Here is a 24,162-nt window from a genome sequence, read left to right as displayed (position 1 = left end):
ATGCCCGTCTGACCAAGACTTTTTTCCAGGAGAATAACATCACTCTTTTGGACCATCCTGCGTGTTCCCCTGATCTTAATCCAATTGAGAACATTTGGGGATGGATGGCAAGGGAAGTTTACAAAAATGGACTTCAGTTCCAGACAGTGGATGCCCTTCGTGAAGCCATCTTCACCACTTGGCGCAACATTCGCACTAGCCTTTTGGAAACACTTGCATCATGCATGCCAAAACGAATTTTTGAAGTGATCAACAATAATTGTGGAGCTACTCATTACTGAGTCAGTTTTTGACACTTTAATTTCTGTTTTAGGAGTTTTTTTTTTTTTTTTTAGCTGTGGTCTTAAACTTTTGATCAGCTGATGAACAGGCTACTTCAGTTAAATTGTTGTTTTCAATAAATTGCCTGCTCACAACTTTTGGGCTCTTGTTCCCATTTCTTCTTTTTGCATTTTGAAACTCTACTTAGAACCTTCCTAAGATTCAACAGTCCAAAATGCAAATTCATGCAATTTTTTAACTGGTCTTAAGATTTTGATCAGGAGTGTATATATATTACTTCCAGGAACCTCCACCTTTCTTTTCTTCCTACCTATACCCTTATCTCCGTAGGCAGATGGCCAGCAAGCACAAGCTCCTGGGGGAACAGCAGTGATTCTCGGAGGCCCTTTTGTCCCATCAAATGAAGACCTCTCCACTGGTTGTTATGGTGAGGGCAGGCCTACCGATGTTTGGCTCAGTGCCATCTACTTACCGAGAGACAGATGGGAGAATCGACTTGGCGGGAGTGAAAGGAAAGGAGAGGATCCGGAGAGATGAAAATAACACAGGGACAGATAGACAGACACTACGCAGCACTAGAGCAGGAGATATTTTTTACATGTGAAAAAGGTGAATGAGAAGAATCGATAAGGGGAAGTGTCAGAGACGGAGAGTCGGAGTTCCTCCTTCACAAGACAGCAGGTACATGACACATTTTTGGAATAGCATCCAATAAAAAGGTGTCAGAGAGTGTGAGAAAGGTTTTGTTGACACTGGTAGCTAAATAGTAACAACTTGTCACTCACAGGAGATGCCTCACATTTACGCAAAAGTAGAGTTTCTTTCAAGTAAGCTGTTTTAATTAGATTTTTTTAGTAGTTCTTCATTTTTATCTGGTAAAATGTATTTACCTTATTCTTCCCAGTACATTTCTTTCTTTCTTTGCAAAGGGCATTTTGACCATCCTGCAGGGTTAATTAGTTGTAAAAGCCAGATACCAAATTTAATGCACTGGTTGCATTTTTTCTTACCCTATTCGGTCTCCAAATCAATAGGAGCTATTAACTCACTTTTCCTTGTTTCATCTCCTTAAACTCCTCATTACTCAATGTAATCCTCTCTGGCAGTATTTGCCATCTAACAAACAAGATATGGAACTATATTACATTATTGCCAGGTTAAATGTGAGAAGGTTTCACTCTGCAACTGATATTTGTACTGTGTCCCGGTTGTGGCCATCCCACTCAACTGTTAACCCTTGACAGTTTATATTCATCTGATCACATAGAGCCCCTGAACAATAGTTGGATGAGGAAAAAAAGGTATTAGACCAACGTCAATTTTGTTTTTCTTTGAATACTTCTATTATATATTTTGTATATCAACCAAGGTGATTTGTTACACATACCCAAGCTTGAATGTATTTCTATATTGTGCTACACTCTGCAAGTACTTTTACTTTGAATACTTAGAGCACATTTAAATGCAAGTCCTCACTTACTTTTACTCAGTTTGATCTATTTAATGGTACCTAAGTAAAATGTTTGAGTACTTCCCCCACCACTGGTAACAATACAGTGCTTGGAGCAGAGCTTTGGAGTGTGGTCTGAAGAGGAGGAAGCTGAGGATCGTTAGGTGAAGATGGAGAGTGTATGACGGTGGTAGAGGTTAAAGGAACGAAGGGGCAGGAGAGTTGAGGGGCTGTTCAGTGTTTGGTTAAGGCCAGATGGCAGGAGAATGGCGCTTGTAGGCCCTGGTCGGTGTGCTGCGTAGCAGGAGCTGGGAGGAATGCTCGTCTTTTCTCAACTCTCTCTCAGTGAGTGGAGACTCGGACGACTGCGATATAACAGTGGATTAAGACCCACATTCCCTCTGTAATCTCTCTATAGTCGCCCTCAGCTGTTCACCCTCAGGCCTCTGCTCCTCTACATCCTAGCCTCCCTGTCTGTTGATGTAGGGCAGACACACACACACACACACACACACACACACACACACACACACACACACACACACACACACACACACACACACACACACACACACACACACACACACACACACACACACACACACACACACACACACACACACACACACACACACACACACCATCACTCAGGTGAAACTCTCATCTCAATAAAACATGCCTTTCTTGGTTATGGCTGGATGTTACTGCTCAGCTCATGGCCAGGTAGCTAAATGGAAAATCGCCATCAGTTGAGTGCATACCGCTGTCAACAGTTTCCTTAACTACAATCAGGCTGCACCAAATTTCACACACTCACAAATATTAGTCCTGCAAATATGCCATATTTTTTCATCAAAATCCATAAATTAGGAAACTGGTGAAAACATTTAAGGAAGTGAAATGAAGTTACTTGCTCTGCTCCTTCATCAAATCTGCTCCCAAAGGTGCAGGTAGGATTGGTTAGTTGTTTCTCAATCAATCAATCAATGCTTATTTGTAAAGCCCATATCCACAAACCACAATTTGTCTCATAGGGCTTAACAAGGTGTGACATCCTCTGCCCTTATCCCTCAACAACATAGAAACCTCAAAGAAAGCCACATGTGAGGGATTCCTCTCCCAGGACAGACAGGGTGGCAAGTGCAGTATATGCCACGTCAAACTGTGTACATCAGCAAATTAACAGTATTTACTCCAAGAGAGTTGTCTGTCTGCTCTCACTGCACATGACCGCAGTCTTCACAAGCTGGATACGACAGTCAGGAGGAAGCGTGCGGTAGGCTTCTGGCATTTGTCAGGCAGTGCATGGTCATTTGGACGTATCTTTGACGAGAGCGCCAATCAGAGGGGGTAGGATGTTTCGTTTTCATTTCTTTTAACAGTTAGCTTCCTTGGCCCATACCCCACACTTCACACAGCAATGAACATTGGTGGAGGTAGTAATGGGATGTGTAGCGACTGTGATAGTGTATTATGATTGGAGCAACTAATGTCACTCAGCTAAAGCAATAGCAGCACTGAGCTCTGCACTAAGGCTATGTTTAATTTGTGTGCTTAGTCGTTTAAGTTTAAATCATCTGGTTTAAATGAAGTTTGTTTATCTGGTTGCGTGTGTTTCATTAATAAGTAGTGTTGAACTCAATAAAACAGATGTATGAACTGATATTCAGATCAACCAAGTGATGACTGAGCCTGTTTAATAATTTAATGTATCAAACCATTTCTTTATGTAACAGATTCAATATTTTCACCTCAGGTGGACAGTAAATAGTGCTACAAAGAGTACTCAGAGGCAATATCCGTTAACAGTTTTTCTGATTTGATACGTGGCATTAAACTTCACCCATGAGAATGAAATCCAGCATATACCCAGGTTGACCTGTTCCATGCAAGAGCTGTTGTAGAGAAAGAGGGTTCTCAGGAGGCCCCACTCCAGAACAGAAAGGCTTTTTCTGGGGCCCCCAGTGAAAAACAGTTACTGTCCAGAGCCCTGGCTAAACCCTGTGGTACAATGAAGCTCTTTCCGGCTCCAGATAAATGCACACCCATAAGAGGAGTCCTCCACACTGCCACCATCTCTGGAGCACCACTAAAAGGATTTCCTGCCCTCCTCTCCATCCCCCCCCCCGCCCCGTGATTTTCTTCAAGGGTCAGAGCAACACAGTGCTTTCAGGAATTCAGGGAACTGGATCGAGCCTGGTTATGCAGGTGCAGGAGATTTGGTTCCAGCGAGTGTATGGTACAGTGGGTGAGTAACAAGGCTCCAAGAGGCAAAGGGCAGGCAGGGAATGACGGGAGAAGACAAAGACTTGAGGAACCTTTCATTTGTATTTCGGCAAAAGGGCAGCAGAGAACAAGAGAGAATGGGCAAAGATTGGATAAAGATGATGAACTAACATTTATCATTGAAACACAAACCTGATCAACAATCCTCACTCGCCACAACATGGAAGTAAACAGTTTTTTAAAAGAGCAGTATGTTCTTTATTTTGAATCTCACCTCAAGCTCCTGGCAATTCAGTCAAGACAACACTGCTGATCTAAATCGGTCTCTCTGTCTGTATGTGGGCAGTGTTCCTGCAGTCTGCGTGCTAAGTTGAGAATGTCTTCCTCTTTGTTCTCGGATAAACAACAGCAGCATCAAATTGGACTGACACAGACCTTGTTCTCCCTCATGAAACAACATTCATAAAATGACTTCCTGTTTGGCAATTTGTCCTTGATTGATTTACAGACCTCTGAAATGGCCGACATACAATGTATAAAAAATACAATTATTAACAGCAGTTAAGTAAATCCTTCAAACTTATTTATAAACCACATGTGAACAGTAATAGTTCACTCACACTCCCGCTCTCCTCCACTCCCTTCACTGGTTACCAGTGGCTGCCCGCATCTGCTTCAAAACACTCATACTTGGGTACCTTGCTGCGAAAGGATCGGGCCCAGCCTACATCCAGGACATTGTCAAACCTTTCAGCCTGTCCACTCAGCTCTGCATCCACCAATCAGCTTGCTGCTCCCTCACTCCTTCCCCCTAACCCTGTCCTGGCTCCTAAAACACATCTCTTCCGACTATACCTTGGATAAAAAAGAACAAAAAGAAAAAGAAAAAAAACATTCAGTTTAGTTGCACTTATGTGGCACTACATGTAACACTTGTAGTTTGGCTTTCTTGAGGAAAATTGTCCTTGCTTGATTCTTTTTGTTCTGGGTTTGTACCCTCATGGTGGAATACACTTATTGTAAGTCTCTGGATAAAAGCGTCAGGTGAAGGAAATGTAATTTAATGTAATAAAGCTAATTCGTTTTCTGAAAATCATTGACTTTTAACTAATCACTGCAGATATACCAGGTAGGATGAACCCAAAGTTGTTTTACTTCACTCTGCACACAATGCCCAGCAAACAAACAATATAAAGGTCAGTATATTGTAGAACTGTTTAAGGGTGCCTCACTAATGATTAGGAATCATTCTGAAGTAGCTCCAGAGCTTTAACACAGGACAAGCAAACAGTCCATTCCAAACAGTCAGGTTTAGAATGGGCACTGCACAAGTATCCTTAGTGTTGTGACTTGTCTTTCTCTTTGCTCTTTACCTCAAGGTTGACAGAATGATGATGTTCTCTTTCCTTTAAGTCAAACAAATATATTTATTTATTTAATTAAAAAACTCAAACAGGTATCATGGTGACAGATTGTATTTAAATATCATGCAAATATATGACATAAAACTAATTCAACAAGAGGGAATGAATTGGCCAATATTCAGCAGGATAAGCTACTTACTGAGACTAGTCAACTAATCCAATAATAACTAATTACTTACTTACTTCATCTAACTTATTGTAAGGAAGTTGTGAATGACAGAAGATAGCAAACAGCGCTACCTTAAACACTCACAATTAATGTGATGGGTATTGTTTTTATACTGCTCCCGAGCAAAGAGAACTATAACACCCTAGTTCACTGACAACAAATCAGAAACTTAATAAGGATTAACAAATCTCATAGACACACTGAAAGTGCGGATCATCATTTTGTGTGGTTTAATTCCTACTGGGAGTATCCAGTGGTCTGTAGCAAGCCTACAGTTAGCACTGTAAAATACATATGAAGGAAAAAAGAGAAAAAAGGTCGTGGAGGACAAAAGAAGAAAGGGTGAACAAAGGAAGGAGGAAGAGGGAAAACCTGCTAAGGCTAATTAGAGCAATAAGAAGAGTGCCAGAGCATGTAGGGGCAGATGGAAAGGGCTGATGTGACAAGGAGAGTGGTAGATGGAAAAGAAGGAGGGGATGGTTGGGGTGGGAGAGAAGAGAGTGGTGGGAAAAAAGACCTGAGCCTTTCCTACACATCGGGGATGCTGGGTAACTGGAGGGTTTCGCTCTGTGTAGACTTAAAATTGGCAAAATAATCCCATGCTCCTGAGATCGGCCGCCACAAGAAAACATTATGTTTTCTCAGGAAAACAGATAACCATCTGTGTACATCTATCAGCCGGCTGCTCATGCAGTCATACAGACAGTTTGTATAAATCTGCTTCCGTCCGTCCACGTCCATTCTAGTTACAGTAGGTCTGTGACGATGGAAACCACTGGGAGGTCCTGTGTCGTTGGGAACTCTCGCCTCTTGTTAGCCACTACATGGCTACGGTCTTTGATCAGCTCAGCTGACTCTTAAGCTCAGCTTAGTGCGGAAGGGGTCTGGAAAATATGGGGAGAGGGAGAGAGGTGAGAGGTAGGGAGAGTCGATGGAGAGAGGGAGTAACTGATGGCACCCAATGAACCATGCATCCTCTGGTGAGAGGCTGTAAGGAAGACAAGGAATGAAAAGATGGATAGGTAGTGGGGGATAAACAGGTTGCAGGGTTGCTGGGTGGAGAGGAAGGAGAAGGAAAGGGCCTCCTCCCACCCCTCCCAAGGCAATTGCACGCTTCACGACCACCATCACCAGAAGGCGCTGACCCAACAGCTGAACTGAAGTCGGGCATGAAAGCAATTCCGACCACAGTGAGTTTAGCAAACAGCGGATAAGAAGAATTCGTAGAATGTGCTGCGTCTGTGTGTAATTAAATATTCACCACTTAGGAACATTTGTGAAAACTTCTCACAGTAGTTTTGGGACTGAAGTGTCCAAAATGACATAATCAAAGCAATTAGGACATCGGTCAACAACAATAGCCTTGCCAAACATTTAACTCTCAAACTGTTTTCTCCTCCACACTGTTGTTTTTTCTATGTCACGGCACTTGATACTTCTGTCTACTCTGGGGAAAAGACGTCCTGTTCAGCTCCATAATGAGCAGAGCCAACAGTCTCTTCAGAGCCACTTGAGCTGGACCAGAGGAGCTCTCTTCAGCCCGCAGCCATACATTATTCATTCCTGTGCTTAGTTAGCATTCATTCAGACAGCACCTTCTCATGTGGAAAACATTAACAGGAAAGGCTTAACCTACTGTAAGTATAGTTTGCTGGAGAGCACCAGGTCTCTTGGAATAGTGCTAACTTCCATCCCGAGTCAAATCAATTATACAGTATCTTCCAGATGTATGACTATTTACAAATGTGCTTCATGTGACATCAAAGTGAGGCAGCTTCACTGAATAATCCCAATGTTCCTTCAAAAAGACTAATCCACAACCTGCCTGTTGTGTTACATAATTCCCCCCAATACTGTTTACATGTCCACATGTGTCTCACAGTAACCCTGACAACACTGGCTAATCTGATAGGCCCCTGATGCCTTAATTGTGCGTGCATGGGTATGAGGCTGGTTTCCTGTCAGGGGAGCGTTGCATCAGAGAGATAAGGGCAGTGAAAAGATGGATCCACATAGGTAATGGTGGTGGAGCCCACACTGACAATGCAGGGGGTCAGAGTCAGACAACATGATTGACTATTTGAATTGTAATGTTTACACCAACATCAATCTTAGTTCACTTCTAGTAAGTTGTTCCTAAAGAATTATAGTCAAAGCAACTTGTCAGTCATCTGAATAAGTAAAGTCAAAGCAACATAATGATGCAGAGAACTGTTTCACTGAGAGTTGAGTTTTAGTATCAACTAAAAAGGGAATGGTTTACCCAAATCCTAACAAAACCTACTTACTATAGTTCCTATAATATAAACATATTCGTATGTATGTATGAATATTCAGAATATGCAGGGAAGGGGCAAGACTCTGGGGCCAGAAGCCTTCTGGTTACCATTTCTCAGTCGACCAATCACGTTTGAGCATGCTTTGGTTACCCACAGGTAAACATTTTGTGTGAAGAGCAAAAGAGACAGAACCCATTGACTAAAATGCATTGGCTGTTGGCTTTTTAATTTATTAGCATTCATATGCATTTAACTGTAAATAAAAATTAGCCAAAATGTTGTCTGGACCTAAAACACCTACAAAAAGAACCATTGTAAACGTAGTCTCTCGACTCCACGTTGCTGGTTGCACTGTAAACATTGTACGGCAGACACAGACTATAGTCTTGACCGGGATATCTACCGTCTACACTGGAAGCCTCAAAATATTTGCTTTGCCAGAGGTTTATTTGTCATCAGACGATAGCAGATGAGCTCCAAGATTACTACCTATGCAAACTGTTAACAATGACAGTCTGGATTACCCAGAGTGACAGTCACACACCAGATTTACTCTTGAATTTTAGAATTGTAAAATGTTAACAATTTGAGCACGGCAACAAAATATCTCATGAAACAAGACATAGAAATAGCAACCTGCGTCATATATAAAGTATGAAAACAAACAGCCACACCAAAATCCATCTTATTCAAACTATCAGGTTTAAGTTTAAGTTAAAATTGTGTCTAGAAGAGCCAAGGGAAGTCAGAAAGACTCTACACTTCAGATACATGGCGGACAGTGTTCAGTGTAGGCATCAAGTGAGCAACTTATGAGGCACCACCATTAAACACATTGGCCAGTTCTCCTTAATATAGCACATTGTCAGCACTGTCAACATGACTTACTCTCTCAATGGCAGAGATTCCATTGGAAGGAAGTTTGAATTCCTGTTGTTGCCAGGAAATGTTCATACAGTCCTCATCTGAAATTTCTCTGTTGACTGTTAAATTGGATAAAGAAATTGTATTCAGTTGAAAACAAATATGTTGTCTCTGAGAAGCAAAGGCAGAAGCAATCTGATGTAACCTTTACACATGATGGACTGTGACTCACATCCTGTCCCAAAGCTGGTGATGCGGCAAAGCCAGGCTCGTCAAGCTGTGATGTCGAGAGAAGAACTGGGGCTTCTTCTATATGACTTTTTTGCCGATGGGTTACCCAGTTTGAGCAGCCAGGTCGCAGCTTGACAGACTGTTCTGTGTGAGCATTCACTGTAAATCATGGCTTTACCTTTTAGACTATTTGTAGACTCATACAGTGTAAGTTACATTTCTAAACTTGTTTGCCCAGTTTGACCGTTTTCTTTTATTTTAACTTTACCAAAGTTCTTAACATTATGAATTATTGTAATCACCTAAACTTAAACATACTGTATAGATCTGAAAATATAAATGAATGAATGATTTTTTTAGCAACAATCGCAATATCAAATACCCCACCTGGAAAATTTTAAGGCAATAACTAAACCATGTGTTGCTGTAAGGCCCATGGGCAGTGAATCTTTGACACTCATAATGTTGTTCATTGAGTTTTTTCACTCGAACTTGTGCTGCTTTAAACCCACCAATGGCAGATTGTTGTTATGATTCAAAATCAGAAAGAAACTCCATAAGCCATGTTGAAGCCCCCACCCCAGTCCTCCGTCCACCAGACTGGACCGGAGCACTTGTTTTCTCTCTCTTTCATCTCCTCTCGCCTCCCGCGCTCAGCTGACCTCCACGATCAGACCACAACTCACCCCATACGTGAAGCCCCTCATTAGACACTGCAAAGCTCAATGCATAACAGCTATGCTCACCGAGCACACCCTTAATATTCAAACCTATGAGAGGAGTGAGGCTGAGAATAAAAATAGTTTGAACCATGATTAGACCACTATGTACCATGTCTATATGTGTGTGTGTGTGTGTGTGTGTGTGTGTGTGTGTGTGTGTGTGTGTGTGTGTAGCTTGGTACTGGATTAGTGAGGTCACATGTATGTTCACATGGTGTTTTCCTGATATTGTTGGAGATCAAGTTGAAGTTGTTCAGGTTCAAGCTTGAATCGGTAAGAGGAAAAAAAAGGAAAACAAATGAGGAAAAAACACGGAAGTGGAAAGAAACAGATGGTAGTGAAGGCAGAACAGTTCAGAAAACCACCAACAACGCACTGAGTCTGCCAAGGACAGCCGCAAGACTAAGGGCAAGAACATGATTGCAATGTAGACAGGCCGTGTGTGTGTGAGTGTGTGTGTGTAAGGTGTGGGTGAGACATGTCTCTTACAGATGTGATAAAACGGCAGCGTCTCTGGCAGTGTGCGCGTCGACGGTGTAAATGGCAGAATAGAACTATTGAGTTAGTCGGCTGTGAATCAAAGGTAATTTAATGAGCTGAGTCGAAGGAGCACCGATAGAGTGCGCAACTATGGGAAAACCGGTCTCTGCCCTGTCCACAGACTCCAAAGACATGGAGTGTGTCTGCGTTTACAGCTGGTGAGGATGTACAGACGGCTGAACTCTCGCTGGCTCTCTCGTTCTCCCTCTTCATTTGCCTGGGGTTGCCATGGAAATGGGGGAGGCTTGCCTGGGCGGCCCATAACTTCTGGAGGGCCTGTCTGGATGTGACACTTCCCTTTCAGACGGCATTGTTTGGACACTGATTTACGTGTGTTTGTTGCACTTTACCACCATCTCGTCCACACCTCCAGTGGAGAGGCCAGCTTTTAAAGGATCAATGCATCCAATACCTGACAAAACATGGCGCTGAAGTTTTTTTAATGTGTTTGATAGAATGATGAAGAAAGTCCTCATTTAGACCAGAGCAATCTTTTGGTATTTATCATTGTGTTTATGTTTGTTTCTTTCCTTCCCTGTTTGAAACAGTGCTCATTTTCCCAACCAGGCCATCCCTCTTCCCTCCTAGTGGGCGGTCCCACAACTCAGAGGAGTCCAATCAGTGGCCAGCATTTTCCCTATCTCTCTATGGTCAGCCTGTTAAGGACTTTTTGTTTTCACTTTTAACTTTTTTTCCTGCTACCCCTGATTGAGCCACTTGAGCCTGGAGCAGATGGAAAGACTGTAGTGGGGGGAAAGTAAGCGAGTAGCAGAGAGAGAGAGAGAGAGAGAGAGAGAGAGAGAGAGAGAGAGAATTGGTAGAAGCCATGCAGTCAGTGAGGCAGACCAGCGACAATGCTTGACAAACTTAACCAGTGATCATCATAAAGCCTTTCTTTCACTTTGACTGAGCTCCTGAGGGTACAAGAAATCTGACAGGACAGCCCAGAGGGGAAACATCGACTCATCGATAAAGCAGAGACGGGCTAAACGATCCCAGGACGTGGGGATAGAAAGAAAGAAAGAGTTAGAAACAAAGAGAGGGAGTTCTACAGATGAGAGCTGAAGCAGAGGGGTAGAAGGAGATGCTCAGTGGGAAAGGACAGTGAAGAGAAGAGTGAAACAAGTAACAGGATTACTGCAAGTGGGTCCATCTAAGCCAAAGCTACTGCAAGTAAAGCAGAGACAGACATCGATCAGACAGAGTTAGAAAGACAGAACTAGACAAGGATGGCCAACTCAGGTCTCCAGTTGTTGGGTTATTTCCTGGCGCTGGGCGGCTGGATCGGCATCATCTCCACCACCGCCTTACCCCAGTGGAAGCAATCGTCATACGCTGGCGACGCCATCATCACGGCCGTGGGTCTGTACGAGGGGCTGTGGATGAGCTGCGCCTCGCAGAGTACAGGACAGGTGCAGTGCAAGATCTTTGACTCCATGCTCTCGTTGGACAGTGAGTACAATGTTTGATTCTGGGTCTCTCCAACTTGTTGTGCCTTGTTCTCTCTCCTCTCTCACTGATCCCCCCCTTTGCCTGAATTAATCTATTTTAAGTGTTTTAAAAGGATTATATGCTCGTTATCAGAATTTTATAAATTGTTCATTATTATCACATTTGAAACTAAGAAGATGTGCAGGGTTGAATACCTAACGGGGAATTCGTGCAGTAATTGTAACAGTTATATTCACATGATAATTTGTCAGATGATGAATAGCACAATTAAAATTCAAGCCAATAATCCTCTCCTAATGAAAGGTTCCTCTAATCACTCTTTTTTCCACTCAGTATCTCTGATTCTCAAAATGCTTTATCTTTTTTGGTTGCCCTCATTTTATTTTCTTTTACAGTCTCTTTTTGGTGAGGCAGTTTTTTCATTAGCCAAATATTCTCCTTTGCCGTCACTCTGTCTTCCCAAGTTTCGCCCATAAGTATATGTGGCGCTGTGTTACAAATCACATTTATTGTATCCAGCCCATTCATTTGGCCATACGTATTAATCAGCAGCAAAAACAGAAGGAAAACAAATCCCCAGGCCCCCCCTTTCTGGGACGCATTACATTCACAGGCTGTAAATCTCACTTAGAGTGTTGCTGTTCACATCTTTAATAGAGCTCAGCTCTGTCTTAAAACTTCAGAACATCATGAAACGTAATGTGTGAAGAGTGGGAGGGGGTCAGGAATGTGGTGTTCGGACATAAATTAGCTCCGAATATGAGCCTCTTGTCATCTCCAATCTGTAAGTGGGAGCCAGTGACTCATAATTAATGGTACCCAGATTAAATGAATCCATCCATCTCCTGCCTGCTTCAATCATCCTTTTATTCGTTCATTAGAGATTCTAATGAGAGGCTACGCGGGGGGGTGGGCTCGGTCAGAAGCCGTTTTCACTGAGCAACTGAATGCGCTGAACGAGTTTGCCTGTTTTTCCTCTGGGGTTTGGGACTGATTCTTGCTGCGGCACACTTTCCCTGGGAAAACAAATGAGGCTCTTAGTGAGTCATTATATCAAAACATTTTCTCTGGCGTTCTGTGTGCCGAACTGATCTCCCATCTCCCTTTGGTTCACGGCAGCAGCAATAAGAACAGCGTATTGTCCTGGCTGGATGAATAGGGGCTGTTAGGAGAAGAAAAGGCCAGTGTTGAGCCAAACACCAGAGATATTCCCAGAATGTGCTCTGTCTTCCCCACACGCGCACATTGTTCCATTTGTCCATTAACACGCCCAGTGATTACAAGATACACTGCAGACAAACACTGAAGAAAAACCTTTCCGAAGAGTTAAACTACATGTTGCTAGGAATAACCATCCAACTGAAAAGTTGTGACCAGGCATTCTTGATCAATCACCGGTTTATTCAGGCGTCTCCTGAAGACAGACACATTATGAAACGGAGCAGATCAGCATTCAGTCATGTGTCTGCAGGGTTCGAAGAAAGCGCTGCACCTCTGAATCCTGATTGAAAACCCCTGTTGTGTTATTTTTGATCCGGCGGTAACTCTTGATTTGAGTTCTGAAGGAAGTCTCCTCCCTGGCTACATTCACAGCAGGAGCAGCATGTGATAATGGGTGTAATTGTTCACCAGACTGTGCTGAACTCGCCTGATGCAGCCAGGGCAACTGTAGTGGAAGGAGCTGCCCCATGTTCGTTTGAAAAAAGAGGAATAATGATCAGTACATATAAAGTTGAGGAGGATGGCTGTTATTGTGGATGGTAGTTCTGAAGGACTGTTCTTTAAAACCACAAACAAGTAATAACAAAGACACATTGACCTGCCTCACCTGACAGTCTGCCCTGCCACATTAAATAATCACTTTACATTCCCTTTAATGTTGAAGCCATAGGTTATCATCAAGTCAAATCATACCACATTTATATAGCATATGAATACACTGTAATATGTGTAATTATGCTAGCTGAATGCAGCTTTACATTCACTAAATAAGGAAACTGTTACAGTTAATAAATGTTTTGGTTTATGCTCCTTGAAGATAATCCAACAGTGCAGATACCGTGAATCAGTTGTCTAAAAGGACAAATCCATTCAATCAATGGACGAAGAACCATCACATCAACAATTCTATTCCCATAAAATGTCCAAAATCAACAATTTATTAGTACGATTCACAATACTTCCCTATATCCAGTCTTTGGGTTCGGTTTCTAACGGGTCCATCCATCCATTATCTATAACGCTAATTCTCTTGAGGGTCACGGGGGGAGCTGTAGCCAAACCCAGCTGACATTGGGCCTGACGGAGCGTACACCCTGGACAGGTCGTCACCGCTTCGCAGGGCCAGAAAACAAACAACAATACTCGCTCACATTCACACCTGAAATCAATGTAGCGTCTCCAATCAACCTTACCCCAGTCTGCATGTCTTTGGAATGTGGGAGGAAGCTTGTGCACCCAGAGAAAACCCACACAGACATGAGGAGAGCAGAACCTTCTTGCTGTGAGGGTACAGTCCAAACCGCTCAGTCTCTAAAAGTATCAAACTTAAAATATCACAATTTCTTTGTAAACAAGATGGACACTGTCGTTAAAGTAGATTACTAAAAGATGAGTAAAAAGTAATGTGTGTGAGCATTTTAGTAAAAATGGTCATGTTCAATATGAGTTTTTAATAGTTTGTGGAAGACAACTAATCTCTACCCACACAGAGGAAAATGTATTTATATTGACACTTGTTAAGACAAATTGATTATTGATTTCATGAGCTTTGTGGATAATGATATATAGATAATCAACATACTTGTCCTTTAAGACTGGATACTTAATATGATGGGGCTCAGTTTCAGTCATGATAGATAGACCTGAACCAAAATGGCAAATATAAAGTGGAGTCCCTGTCTTTCTATCTAAAGAGAAAATGGGCTGTGATGTGCGTACGTCAACACAGTGAGCAACAACAGCATCTCCTCCGGTCTCAGTGGAGACATGCTTTCTCTCAGCTCACACTAAAACCCAACTCACTAAAAAGGGAAATTGGTTGGGGCAGATTTAATTTCAACTAAATAAAGGGTGGTACAACAGAGAACATCATACTTGGGTTTCTCTGCTTTGAGTTTTTGGTAAAACTCAATTGGAGCTGTTAAATAACAATGTTGGAGATGTAGTTTTATGGTTGAAGTAGTGAGTGGGCTAACATTATGTGCAAAAGAGTCACCAGTGACCTCACAATGGGACCGTACAACTCCCACACACACAAACACACACACACACACACACACTAGCAAGGGTGCACACACTCAATGAAAGCTTGTGGCTGGCACTGCCAACCTTGGCACTGGGAAGAGATAGAGCCCAGTGGGTGAGCCAGTCCATCTCCCTCCTCCATCCTTCCTTTTAATCTCTGCTTCACCCCTTGTAGTTGGTCAGGGACTGAAACTGCTCCGAGTAGTGTCATTTAACAAGGTCCTAAACCCCTACACGCCCTCAGAAGAAAGGAAGAATGCCCAGAATGGATGAAAGAAAAAGGAAGAAATCAAACCAGTCTCTGTGTAAGACCATTCAGATTCTCCATCAAAAGGAGCTCTGGAGCAATAAATCACACTTCAAAGATTGTTCCGTCCTCTTGCCCCATCATAAGTTCCCTCAGGTCAGCCTCTGAACTGCTACATCACTGCTGGGCCTTGTGTGTATTTCTGTCACAATGACAAATGATGACTTCAGGTTCCTGCTCAAACTGTTCCACAACAGGAAGTGAATTTTCTGTTCTTTTCAGTTTTTGAAAACGAAAAACACCTAAATGAAAAAAACAAAATAAGTCATGTTTTTTCCAGGGCTCTGAGGACTATGAGGTTGGCCTGAAATCTGCAAGAAAACCAAATTGATTCTGTCCTGCGATATTACATTTTTCTAGAACTACAAGATATGTTTCACAGGTCCACAAAAAATAAAGCTCTTGAGTGAACATAAATATTTTTGGGGCAAATCATTTTGCTTTATTTTAGTCTGGCAATAGTTTGATCAAACTCAGCGCCTATAATGTGAAATGCAGTTAAAAGCTCCAGAAACAGAGCAAGTATTAGTGAACCTGGGAGTAACAATATGTAAGATTTTTTCTGTTATTCCATTCTAGTTAAACTATTGACAATTTGAACGTAATAGCTCAATCTAATCCTTGAAAACCACAATATATGGTTGAAAACTCACTGCTCTGTTCTAGACTAGACCATTTTAGCGTAAAAGTAAATTCTTGACTTCTTAAACCATGATTAAAAGTAGACTTTTTTTACTACTCTATTCTAGCTCCTCTCCTCTGATGTGTAAACAGTGTTACACTTAAGTCATGGTTATTTGAAGCTAATATCTGTGTCCCTGGCTGTTAAACTAGGATGAAACCCTGTTACATTTACTTTAATCACCGTGTTTGTCAGCTCTGTTAGTTATCTGAATCATGATGTTGGAATTTGCATGTTTTCTCCCCGCTGCTGGGATTTCTTCAATCCCCCTGGCTTGTTGTAAATAAGACACACTCTATCAGTATTTTTGACAGTTTCATTAAGTGCTTAGCGTTGCTTTCGCGCCGACACGTTTGTGTGTTGCAGCGTTTGAGGCAGCGGCGTCTGATCGCTGTGGCGACAGCCCCATGAAAACAATCTTGCTTTGTAACTAAACAGCCACACTAATCCCACTGTGTGAAACATGTAAAGCAGGCCCTCCTACAGCTGCTGTGTGTGAGAGAGCGCTGTGTGTTTCAACCGTGTCTATCCCACCAGTAATGGTGCGGGTGCACATACTCTGATGTGATGAGTGCGTGTAAGTATGTGTAAATACGTTCTTCCCACTATGTTATGTGTTCCGAGGCCTATGTGGGCAGTGCATTCGGTTTTTGAGAAGACAAAACCACAGTGGAATGATGGGGAGAAGATTTGGAGGATCAGTTAAGGTCCCGGGCCTCGGCCAAGCCCGTCACCTCTGGATAATAAACAGATGGATTCACCCTGCTCTGGAAAATAGGACAGTGGTGGACTTTAACTAATGAGCTTTCTGTCAAAAATGCATGTGGTTTTCTACCAATGCTGCATAGCGTGTGTAGCTTCTTCTCACTATAATTATCACTGCTATGTCCAGCAATGCTTTATTCTAATTGATGGAGTAGAAACTATTTGTTTTCTCTTCTCCTCGTCATTTTCCTCATTCTTTCTTGCCCTTCTTTCTTATCTTATTATTGTATCACTCTCATTCACCTCTTTGTGCCCCCTCTCCGTGCTCCCTGCCTCCACCTTTTCCTCTTCTTTATCTAGTCCACATCCAGACATGTCGGGCCCTCATGGTGGTGTCAGTGCTGCTGGGCTTTATCGGCATCATCGTCAGTGTGGTGGGCATGAAGTGCACCAAGGTGGGAGATAACAACCCAGCCACCAAGACTCGCATCGCAGTGACCGGAGGCGCCCTCTTCCTGCTCGCAGGTGGGATTCCTGCTGTGTTATGTTCTAGTTGTTTTTTTTCACTTGAGTTTCCAACCTAAGATATGCTGCAAAACGTCCTGCAATTACTGCATTTAGCCAGAATGGTTAGGTATTTTTCTGGCCTGAATCTATCACGGGGAGTCTTCTGGGTAATTAGAGTCCCTGCTGTAAACAGGAAGTGGTCGTTTTAGAGGCATTAGCCGCTGATCTCAGAGATAAACCATAAGCCCAGGGGAGACAATCAACTGAACAAGGATTCTCCACTTCATTTTTGTGTCGTTGTTATGTGCAGCACTGAACGTTTGCTTGCTTATTTGACACACATATTCAGTTGTATTAAACCTTGCTCCCTCCACAGGTCTATGTACTCTGGTGTCTGTGTCCTGGTATGCCACTCAGGTGTCCTATCTGTTCTTCAACCCAAATACACCGCCCAACGCCAGGTATGTGGCTCATCTCGTGCCAAACTCTGTTCTCCATCAGCTGTATCTCTTAATCACAACAGATAAGAGGTTATATTTATAATCTTTACTTTTTCCTGACACCAAACTATTGTTTTTTTTCTTAAAATTATGTCAGCAATAAAGTTATTAAGTTATATTTTTAAATGAAAACCCAATTTTCTTCTGGCATGGACATCAGTATTCTGTGCATCTGTCATCAATATTAGCAATAACATTAAACATACATCAAATCCATAGCTGGAGGTTTTGTCATTAAACAAACTGAAAAGATACTTTTGTAGAGTTCTAATTAGCGAAACATACTCTTTCATCCATTATGCCATTAAAACGTTCCACAGAGACTATAAACACATCACAAACACAATGTTGCAACTGCTAAAATAGTGGCCACTGTGGCTCAAAAGATAGAGTGAGTCGATCGCCATCTCCTTCAGCCTTCATGCTGAGGAGTTCTGAAGAATAGTGTGAAGTGCTTTAAAGGGTAGATGTGACTAGATAAATGCACATCCATTAAAAAATAAACCCTGTATCAGGCATTTTAAATACAAATACAGAGTTCTGCTTCATTAGAGTTGCATGTGAGAGGACAACAAAGAGTCTTGTGACTGTGTGATATCATTGTTAAAGAAGACGCGTGGAGGTGGGAATTGGACACGGACAGCAAAAGGCAAAGACACCAGTCATCAAATCAATGATGATGTCAGTTTTTACATAACACCAGGGAAACAGTTAAGAATGTACTGCAGAAGCTTTCTTCAAGTTCCTTTCACTCTCTACTACTTTCGCTTTGACTGTTCAAGTCTTTGCATCTTGTCCATCAAAATATTTAACAACTGCAGCCTGTTCTCAGATGCTGGATGTGCACCATTTATTGTACATAAACAGAAATTACCATCACTCACTTGGATGTTTATAGAGACAGCCAGTCATAGCTCAGGGTCTAACTGAATAAAGCTTTTTCTACAGTTCAACAGTTATTGATGGTCAGTACCACAGACTGCACATCAAAGCCACTTTAGGGTGATTAAGTTAACATTAAGGTCAGAAGCCTGGCAGACTAATAGTTAACATGGATCATTTTAACCTCAAACTGCTTAGGAGCAAGGCTAATGTTTGTACCACCACTTGTTGAGAAATGACGAGGACCAGTACCTAACAAAGAGAGATAAAAAAAAAAATAAAATAAAATAAATAAAAGGCAGTCGTGGCATTGTATTAGTTTATAACTGTTGTTGCTTTTGAGTTTGACCTTATAATAAATTAGCAAGGAAGGTACCAACAGCATTGCCTGAACATGTCGATTTCCTTTTTGTTTCCTGCACAGGTATGAGTTCGGCTCAGCCCTGTTTGTGGGCTGGGCGGCGGCCAGTCTGACGGCACTGGGCGGCTCCTTGCTGTGCTGCTCCTGCTCCAAAGACATGCGAGGACAGCAATATTACCGCCAATCACAGCCCTCCACAGCCAGGGAGTACGTGTAAACCCCACCCACTTCCAGTAGCCACCCAAACAGAGAGCAGAGGACAAACTTGCAACAGCCCCCTTTTAATCAGATTGTGCGGCCAAAACCAAACCAAAAGACTATCATGCATTCATGGCTGCGATCATTTACTACTCACACACTGGGATTCATTAACAGAAACAGGCACTTCTACTTACAACATACAGTATTACACACAAGCACATTGCCTCAATGTATTCTTCTGACTTAGAAAACGTATCCAGTTAACATATTGTGAATAATGATCAGCTTGTTTCATGAACAGAAACTTTGTTTGCTTTCATGTCATTACTCGAGCTGATTAAATCTGACCCCCCACAAAATAGAAAAAAATTTACTGACTCAAAATGTTTTATCTTGATACAGGAAAGCTACATTTAAAGGTCCCATATTTTACATGTATAGCCATAAGAAGATATTGGTATATTTATTTAAACCACATCGAAATATTTTTTTATTATCTCTCTCATATTTCTCAAGCGGTTTAGCGAGACCAGGGGCCAAAGGCAAACCACAGGGAACAGACTGTAGCCTCCTGCTGACGCTTGGCCAGTCTGACTAAATGCAAATAGCGATAGTCAGTTAGTGCTGAAATGAGCCGAAGATAGCAACAGGTCAAATTCTGACAAAAAATGTCAGGAGAGTAAAACAGTAGCTACTGGTCTCTAATAATATGGTCCTTCGGAAGGCTGTGCTATGATATACTGGATTATTCACATCCGATGATTGTGCAGCATTTCCTCCTCATTTGGCTGATTTGTATCAGCTAGCTCAATGACAGATTGACTACTTGTGTTGTTAACAACAACAAAAGTTTGACGTTTGCTAAGGGCAGTGACTGTTTAAAATTAATTAAATTAAAGAAGTCCTAACGGCTCATTTTAAGGCAGTTTCTGAATACAGGCTGTGTACATTTTTCTGCAGATTTAATGTCATGATACTTTCACACTATTTATAAGGCATCTAGAGCTGCTCAATTATAAGAAAATATATGAAAATCTCACTTTCTACTATATGGGACCTTTAAAGTGAATCCAAAAGTTATCTAAAAGCTGTATCACATCAGACATACCTAGAGGGAATGGACACGGAGAAATAGAAGTACTGTAAAACACTCTGAACCTTTATCAGCATGTCCGATGCTTCCTGGTTGGAGCTGCATCTGTGTTTGCCTGCATATAGCTTTGCTTGTTAACACTCCACTGTTGCAGGTAGGTTGTGTTAGGAGCGTCAAATCACTGAGCAGAAACTTAGAAAAGATACTGTGCAGCTCCTCTGTTGGGAGAAAAATAACAGAGGTTACCTTGTTTCATCGCAGCTGGAAAAACAGGACAGTTCCCACCATGATGAAGAAAGTTTACACTAGACTACGTGTGATAAACCAAAAATAAGCGTCAATAAATAATGTGTGCATTGTCCTACATTATGTAGTTAAGGCCTCAGGCAGCCATTTCATATAGCAGCTGAGCAACTTAATTAATTGAAAGGTAGTTTTTTTTGTCAGGCACAAAAGGCACTTGGTGTGAGCTACAGGAGACACAATCTGAACTGCAGCAGTGGTGATTGTTAGTGAAAAGGCGTCTGCTTAGAGCGTACCAAGTATGAATGTTGTTAATATTATTTCAACATTTTACAACACTAAATCATTGACACATATCATCCAGCTCCATGAACTAACAGTATTATTCCAGATCAACACACTCCTTTATTTTATAATCTCATGTATAACCAAATTTACCATCTAAGCTGTTTCATAGACTTCTCATTTTACCAGGGATCATAAGCTAAAGCCCTAGTATAGTATAACACATTACTTTACAGTACACCATAAGCTAATGTGACACTGAAAACACAGTAAATAAATATCATGTCATATTTAACTTACAAACCACTGACTGCTCCATGGGAATAAATTACAATCGATAACTGCAGCAATTTTTAAATCTGCCTCACATAAAAGCCTGTAAAACTTAACAACAGTCTAAAATGGCCCTTGAGCTCCCCATTGATGCTCCCACATCACATTGCCCCCATTTGTGTTTCTAAAAGAGCTGCTACATCACTGTTCCAGATAATAAAGCCAATTACTTTTCTTAGAACAGGTCCCAGTCCCCCCGTTTCCCATTCATATGGCCTCTCTTCTTGGTAGACACTTGTTTGTCGAGTGCTCTATTATGGTCAGATTGGCGGGGGGTGGGTAGGTCTATAGGAAATTCCTTTTGCCCTTTAAATAAAAGGGGATGCCAGGGGTCACTGTTCTGTCAGGAGCAGCTGTGTTTGAATGGGGATTGCTCAAAAACAAGTCTGATTGAACTTCCTCTAATGATGTGTCCATAGACAAAAAAAACTATAAGTTACATCTAAAAGAATATTTTGACATTTTGGGAATGCACTTATTCAAATTATTGAAGACAGGTACATGAATAGTTGGATATTACGACAGAGTACTAGGGTCATGTTGAAAACAAAATAAATTATGAGATGTTGAGAATTAAGTCGTAATACTACAAGAACAAAATCGTAGTATTACAATAATAAAATCATAATTTTGTGAGACTAAGTGTTCATTTATGAGAAAAAAAGAAAAAAAAAATTCAGGAAATAAGCAGCAACAACTTTATTCACTTAAAATTATGACTTTTTATTGTAAAATTACAACACCTTTCTTGTAAAATTGCAACTTTATTCTCATAATAGGTTAAAGGTAAAATACAAGCAAGATATAAATTGTTATTTATAACTAAATAAATTAGTATCCTGAAGTGTTGTTAGTATGTAGATTTTGTTACTTTGTAACCAAACTAATTTCACACTGCTACAACATTTATGCTAAGCTAAGCTTAACTCAACTCGCAGTAAGAGGTAGAGTGTGACAAACTGTATTTTTCCCAAAAATGTTAACTCTTGCTAAAAATAAATGATGAGCTAGCAGCTAACTTAAGTTCACCCATTGAAAAGTGGGTTGATGTGTTCTGTTTACCTTCATCAGTCCATCAGTGAACATTGAACCATTTGGTAGCCTACATGTAGCGCGTCTCTTAACGAATAGATGCAAGCCAGCTGATATGTAGCATCACCTCCCATGCTCCTCCTCATTGACTTGCCCTCCTTTTGCCAACATCTTTATTGTCATCAAGCATCTCACTTTCGTCTTTCTAACACTTCATACCTTTTGTGAGAATCTGAGAGATCTTGATGTGTCTCCTATTCCCCTCCTGTCCTCTAATCCTGTTCTTCTCCTACTGTCTTCTTCTCTCCTCTAATTCAGGGCAGACTTGTTGAGTGAAACTAGTTTCCCTGACTGATCAGCCCCCGCCTTTTTATCCAGGACTGTCCGACTGTACAAGCACTGTCTTCCCTTTTTTATCCCGTTACCTCTTAGACCCAATTTGGACCTCTTGTAGAAGAATATTTCCCTTTCCTCTGTGCTATAATCAGTTTGAATGGGAACTCAGATGAACTGCCTTCTCCCGTTTTCTCTTACCTTCTGAGCCTTTTCTGTAAATATGGACTCTCATCTGATCAGATCTTTTCTTTAAGAAATGTGTTGGCCTCCTCCTTCATCTCAGCTTATAAACGCCTCCCCCGCCCCCCTCTGCCCCTTTATCAGCTGAAAGTTAACAATGAGGGTTTGAATGATGATCGCTGATGGATGATTTCGCTGATATCCTATGACCTCTGGGTGTTTTTGTAAATGTGTTAGGGTTGATTTTGTTTTCTCTGTGACTGTACTTTGACTGAAATGTGTCTTTTTTTTCCCTTTTGAATTGCAGACCAAATGTTAAAAGTACCCCACCAGAGAAAAGGGAGCAGTACTTGTAGTTTGGGAGAGTCTTCTGGCATTTCCATGGTTTAGATACTGTCAACAGACAAAGCCCTCTCACTGAGGTATTCAAAACAGACAACACTCAAGTATATTCAAGTATATTGTGGCAACATTAACTTTAGTCTTTGTTCAAGTAAAATAAATTGTTTTTGAGAGGTTTAAATGAAATAGTCATTTCAGAGGGAATAAAAAAGATGATATCCTTGTTTTGTCTGTTTTGCTGACTTTGGGAGAGAGAGCATTCAGGGTATGTTTTCTATAATATGTTAAAATGCCCAGGTGTATATACCACCTATTCTATTCTTCCTTTTTTTTTTTTTTACTACATATATAATGTTTACTACAGTGCCTTATAACACATGTTTGTGCACTTGTATGTTTGGATTCTTCCTAGTCTCCCATCCCATCTGAGGGATGTGTATCCATAGCTCCTCTGCCAACAGATCTGTACACTTTTTTTTCTGTTGTTGGATTTCTGAAAATGAATGTGAAGCTACCATAAAATACCACTGATGAAACAACAATGACATACATTGCTATAGATAAGGCCGTGTGCACTGTTTGTAAGAAGCTTTGTGCCTGTTTCCAAGTAGCCTGGATTGAGGATATATCAAGCACATTCATTTTGTTTTGTTAAGTGCCAATATGATTTTGTGTGACTGGCGGAGTCGTTGTATTATTGTCTCAAGAGGATATACTGTACTGTGTGCTGTCTCCTGTACTAAGGAACGCCAGTTTGCTGAGTGTTCAAATACCCTTCTGATGCCTGCATTTATTTACCATGCCATTCCTGTCTCTAATATTTACCTCCTCTATGTTGTGTATTATCTCATTTACAGTATTCCCCTGTCTGTTTCTTTTAGAATAAAGCAAACAGCGATTAAAAAAAAGGGATTTGGCTGAGTCAGTGCTTCGTCAGTTGTTTCCTAGCTTTTCACACATGCCTTACTTTTTAGCCCGCTCGTTCCTCCTTCCCAGCTCAAATGCTTGTTTTGCACCCCGTTGTTCAATAATTACAGACGTGGAATTCCACATCTGCTCCACTGGACTCTGGCCCATTCTTAGAGGTGAACTCACAAAGTTAACTTGTACCATTGCTACAACTGACATCAACACTTGAATTTTCTTCTTGTTTTTTTTTTTCTTTTGTTTTGACGATTCTTAACTAATGACCTTGTAATTCAGGGTTAACTATTATCTGTATGAACACAGCGTTGTGAGTTTAAAAGATTCCCTCAAGTACAAAGTCTAACTAAAATAAATAACCCTT

General features: G+C 41.3%; 1 protein-coding gene across 1 annotated transcript; it reads left to right on the top strand.

The window, feature by feature from the left end:
- Positions 1-10,858: 10,858 nt before the first annotated feature.
- cldn19 (claudin 19) lies at positions 10,859-23,795 on the top strand. The gene is made up of 5 exons (XM_053445787.1): positions 10,859-11,639; positions 16,940-17,104; positions 17,463-17,547; positions 18,893-19,036; positions 22,840-23,795. The coding sequence occupies exons 1-5, from the start codon at positions 11,417-11,419 to the stop codon at positions 22,886-22,888; spliced, it is 666 nt and encodes a 221-aa protein (XP_053301762.1). The 5' UTR covers positions 10,859-11,416; the 3' UTR covers positions 22,889-23,795.
- The last annotated feature ends 367 nt before the right edge of the window (positions 23,796-24,162 follow it).

The sequence above is a fragment of the Pleuronectes platessa genome, chromosome 2 (assembly GCF_947347685.1).
Source record: "Pleuronectes platessa chromosome 2, fPlePla1.1, whole genome shotgun sequence".
Lineage (NCBI taxonomy): Eukaryota > Metazoa > Chordata > Actinopteri > Pleuronectiformes > Pleuronectidae > Pleuronectes > Pleuronectes platessa.
The sequence above is the reverse complement of the archived record's forward strand: the minus strand, read 5'-3'. Positions and strand labels throughout refer to the sequence as shown.

Excerpts from the sequence above, each read along its gene's own strand:
- cldn19 (XM_053445787.1), top strand. The coding sequence starts at position 11,417 with ATGGCCAACTCAGGTCTCCAGTTGTTGGGTTATTTCCTGGCGCTGGGC. Across the intron at positions 17,105-17,462 it reads CGCCCTCTTCCTGCTCGCAG|GTCTATGTACTCTGGTGTCT; the intron begins GTGGGATTCCTG and ends CTCCCTCCACAG. Across the intron at positions 17,548-18,892 it reads AATACACCGCCCAACGCCAG|GTATGAGTTCGGCTCAGCCC; the intron begins GTATGTGGCTCA and ends TTTCCTGCACAG.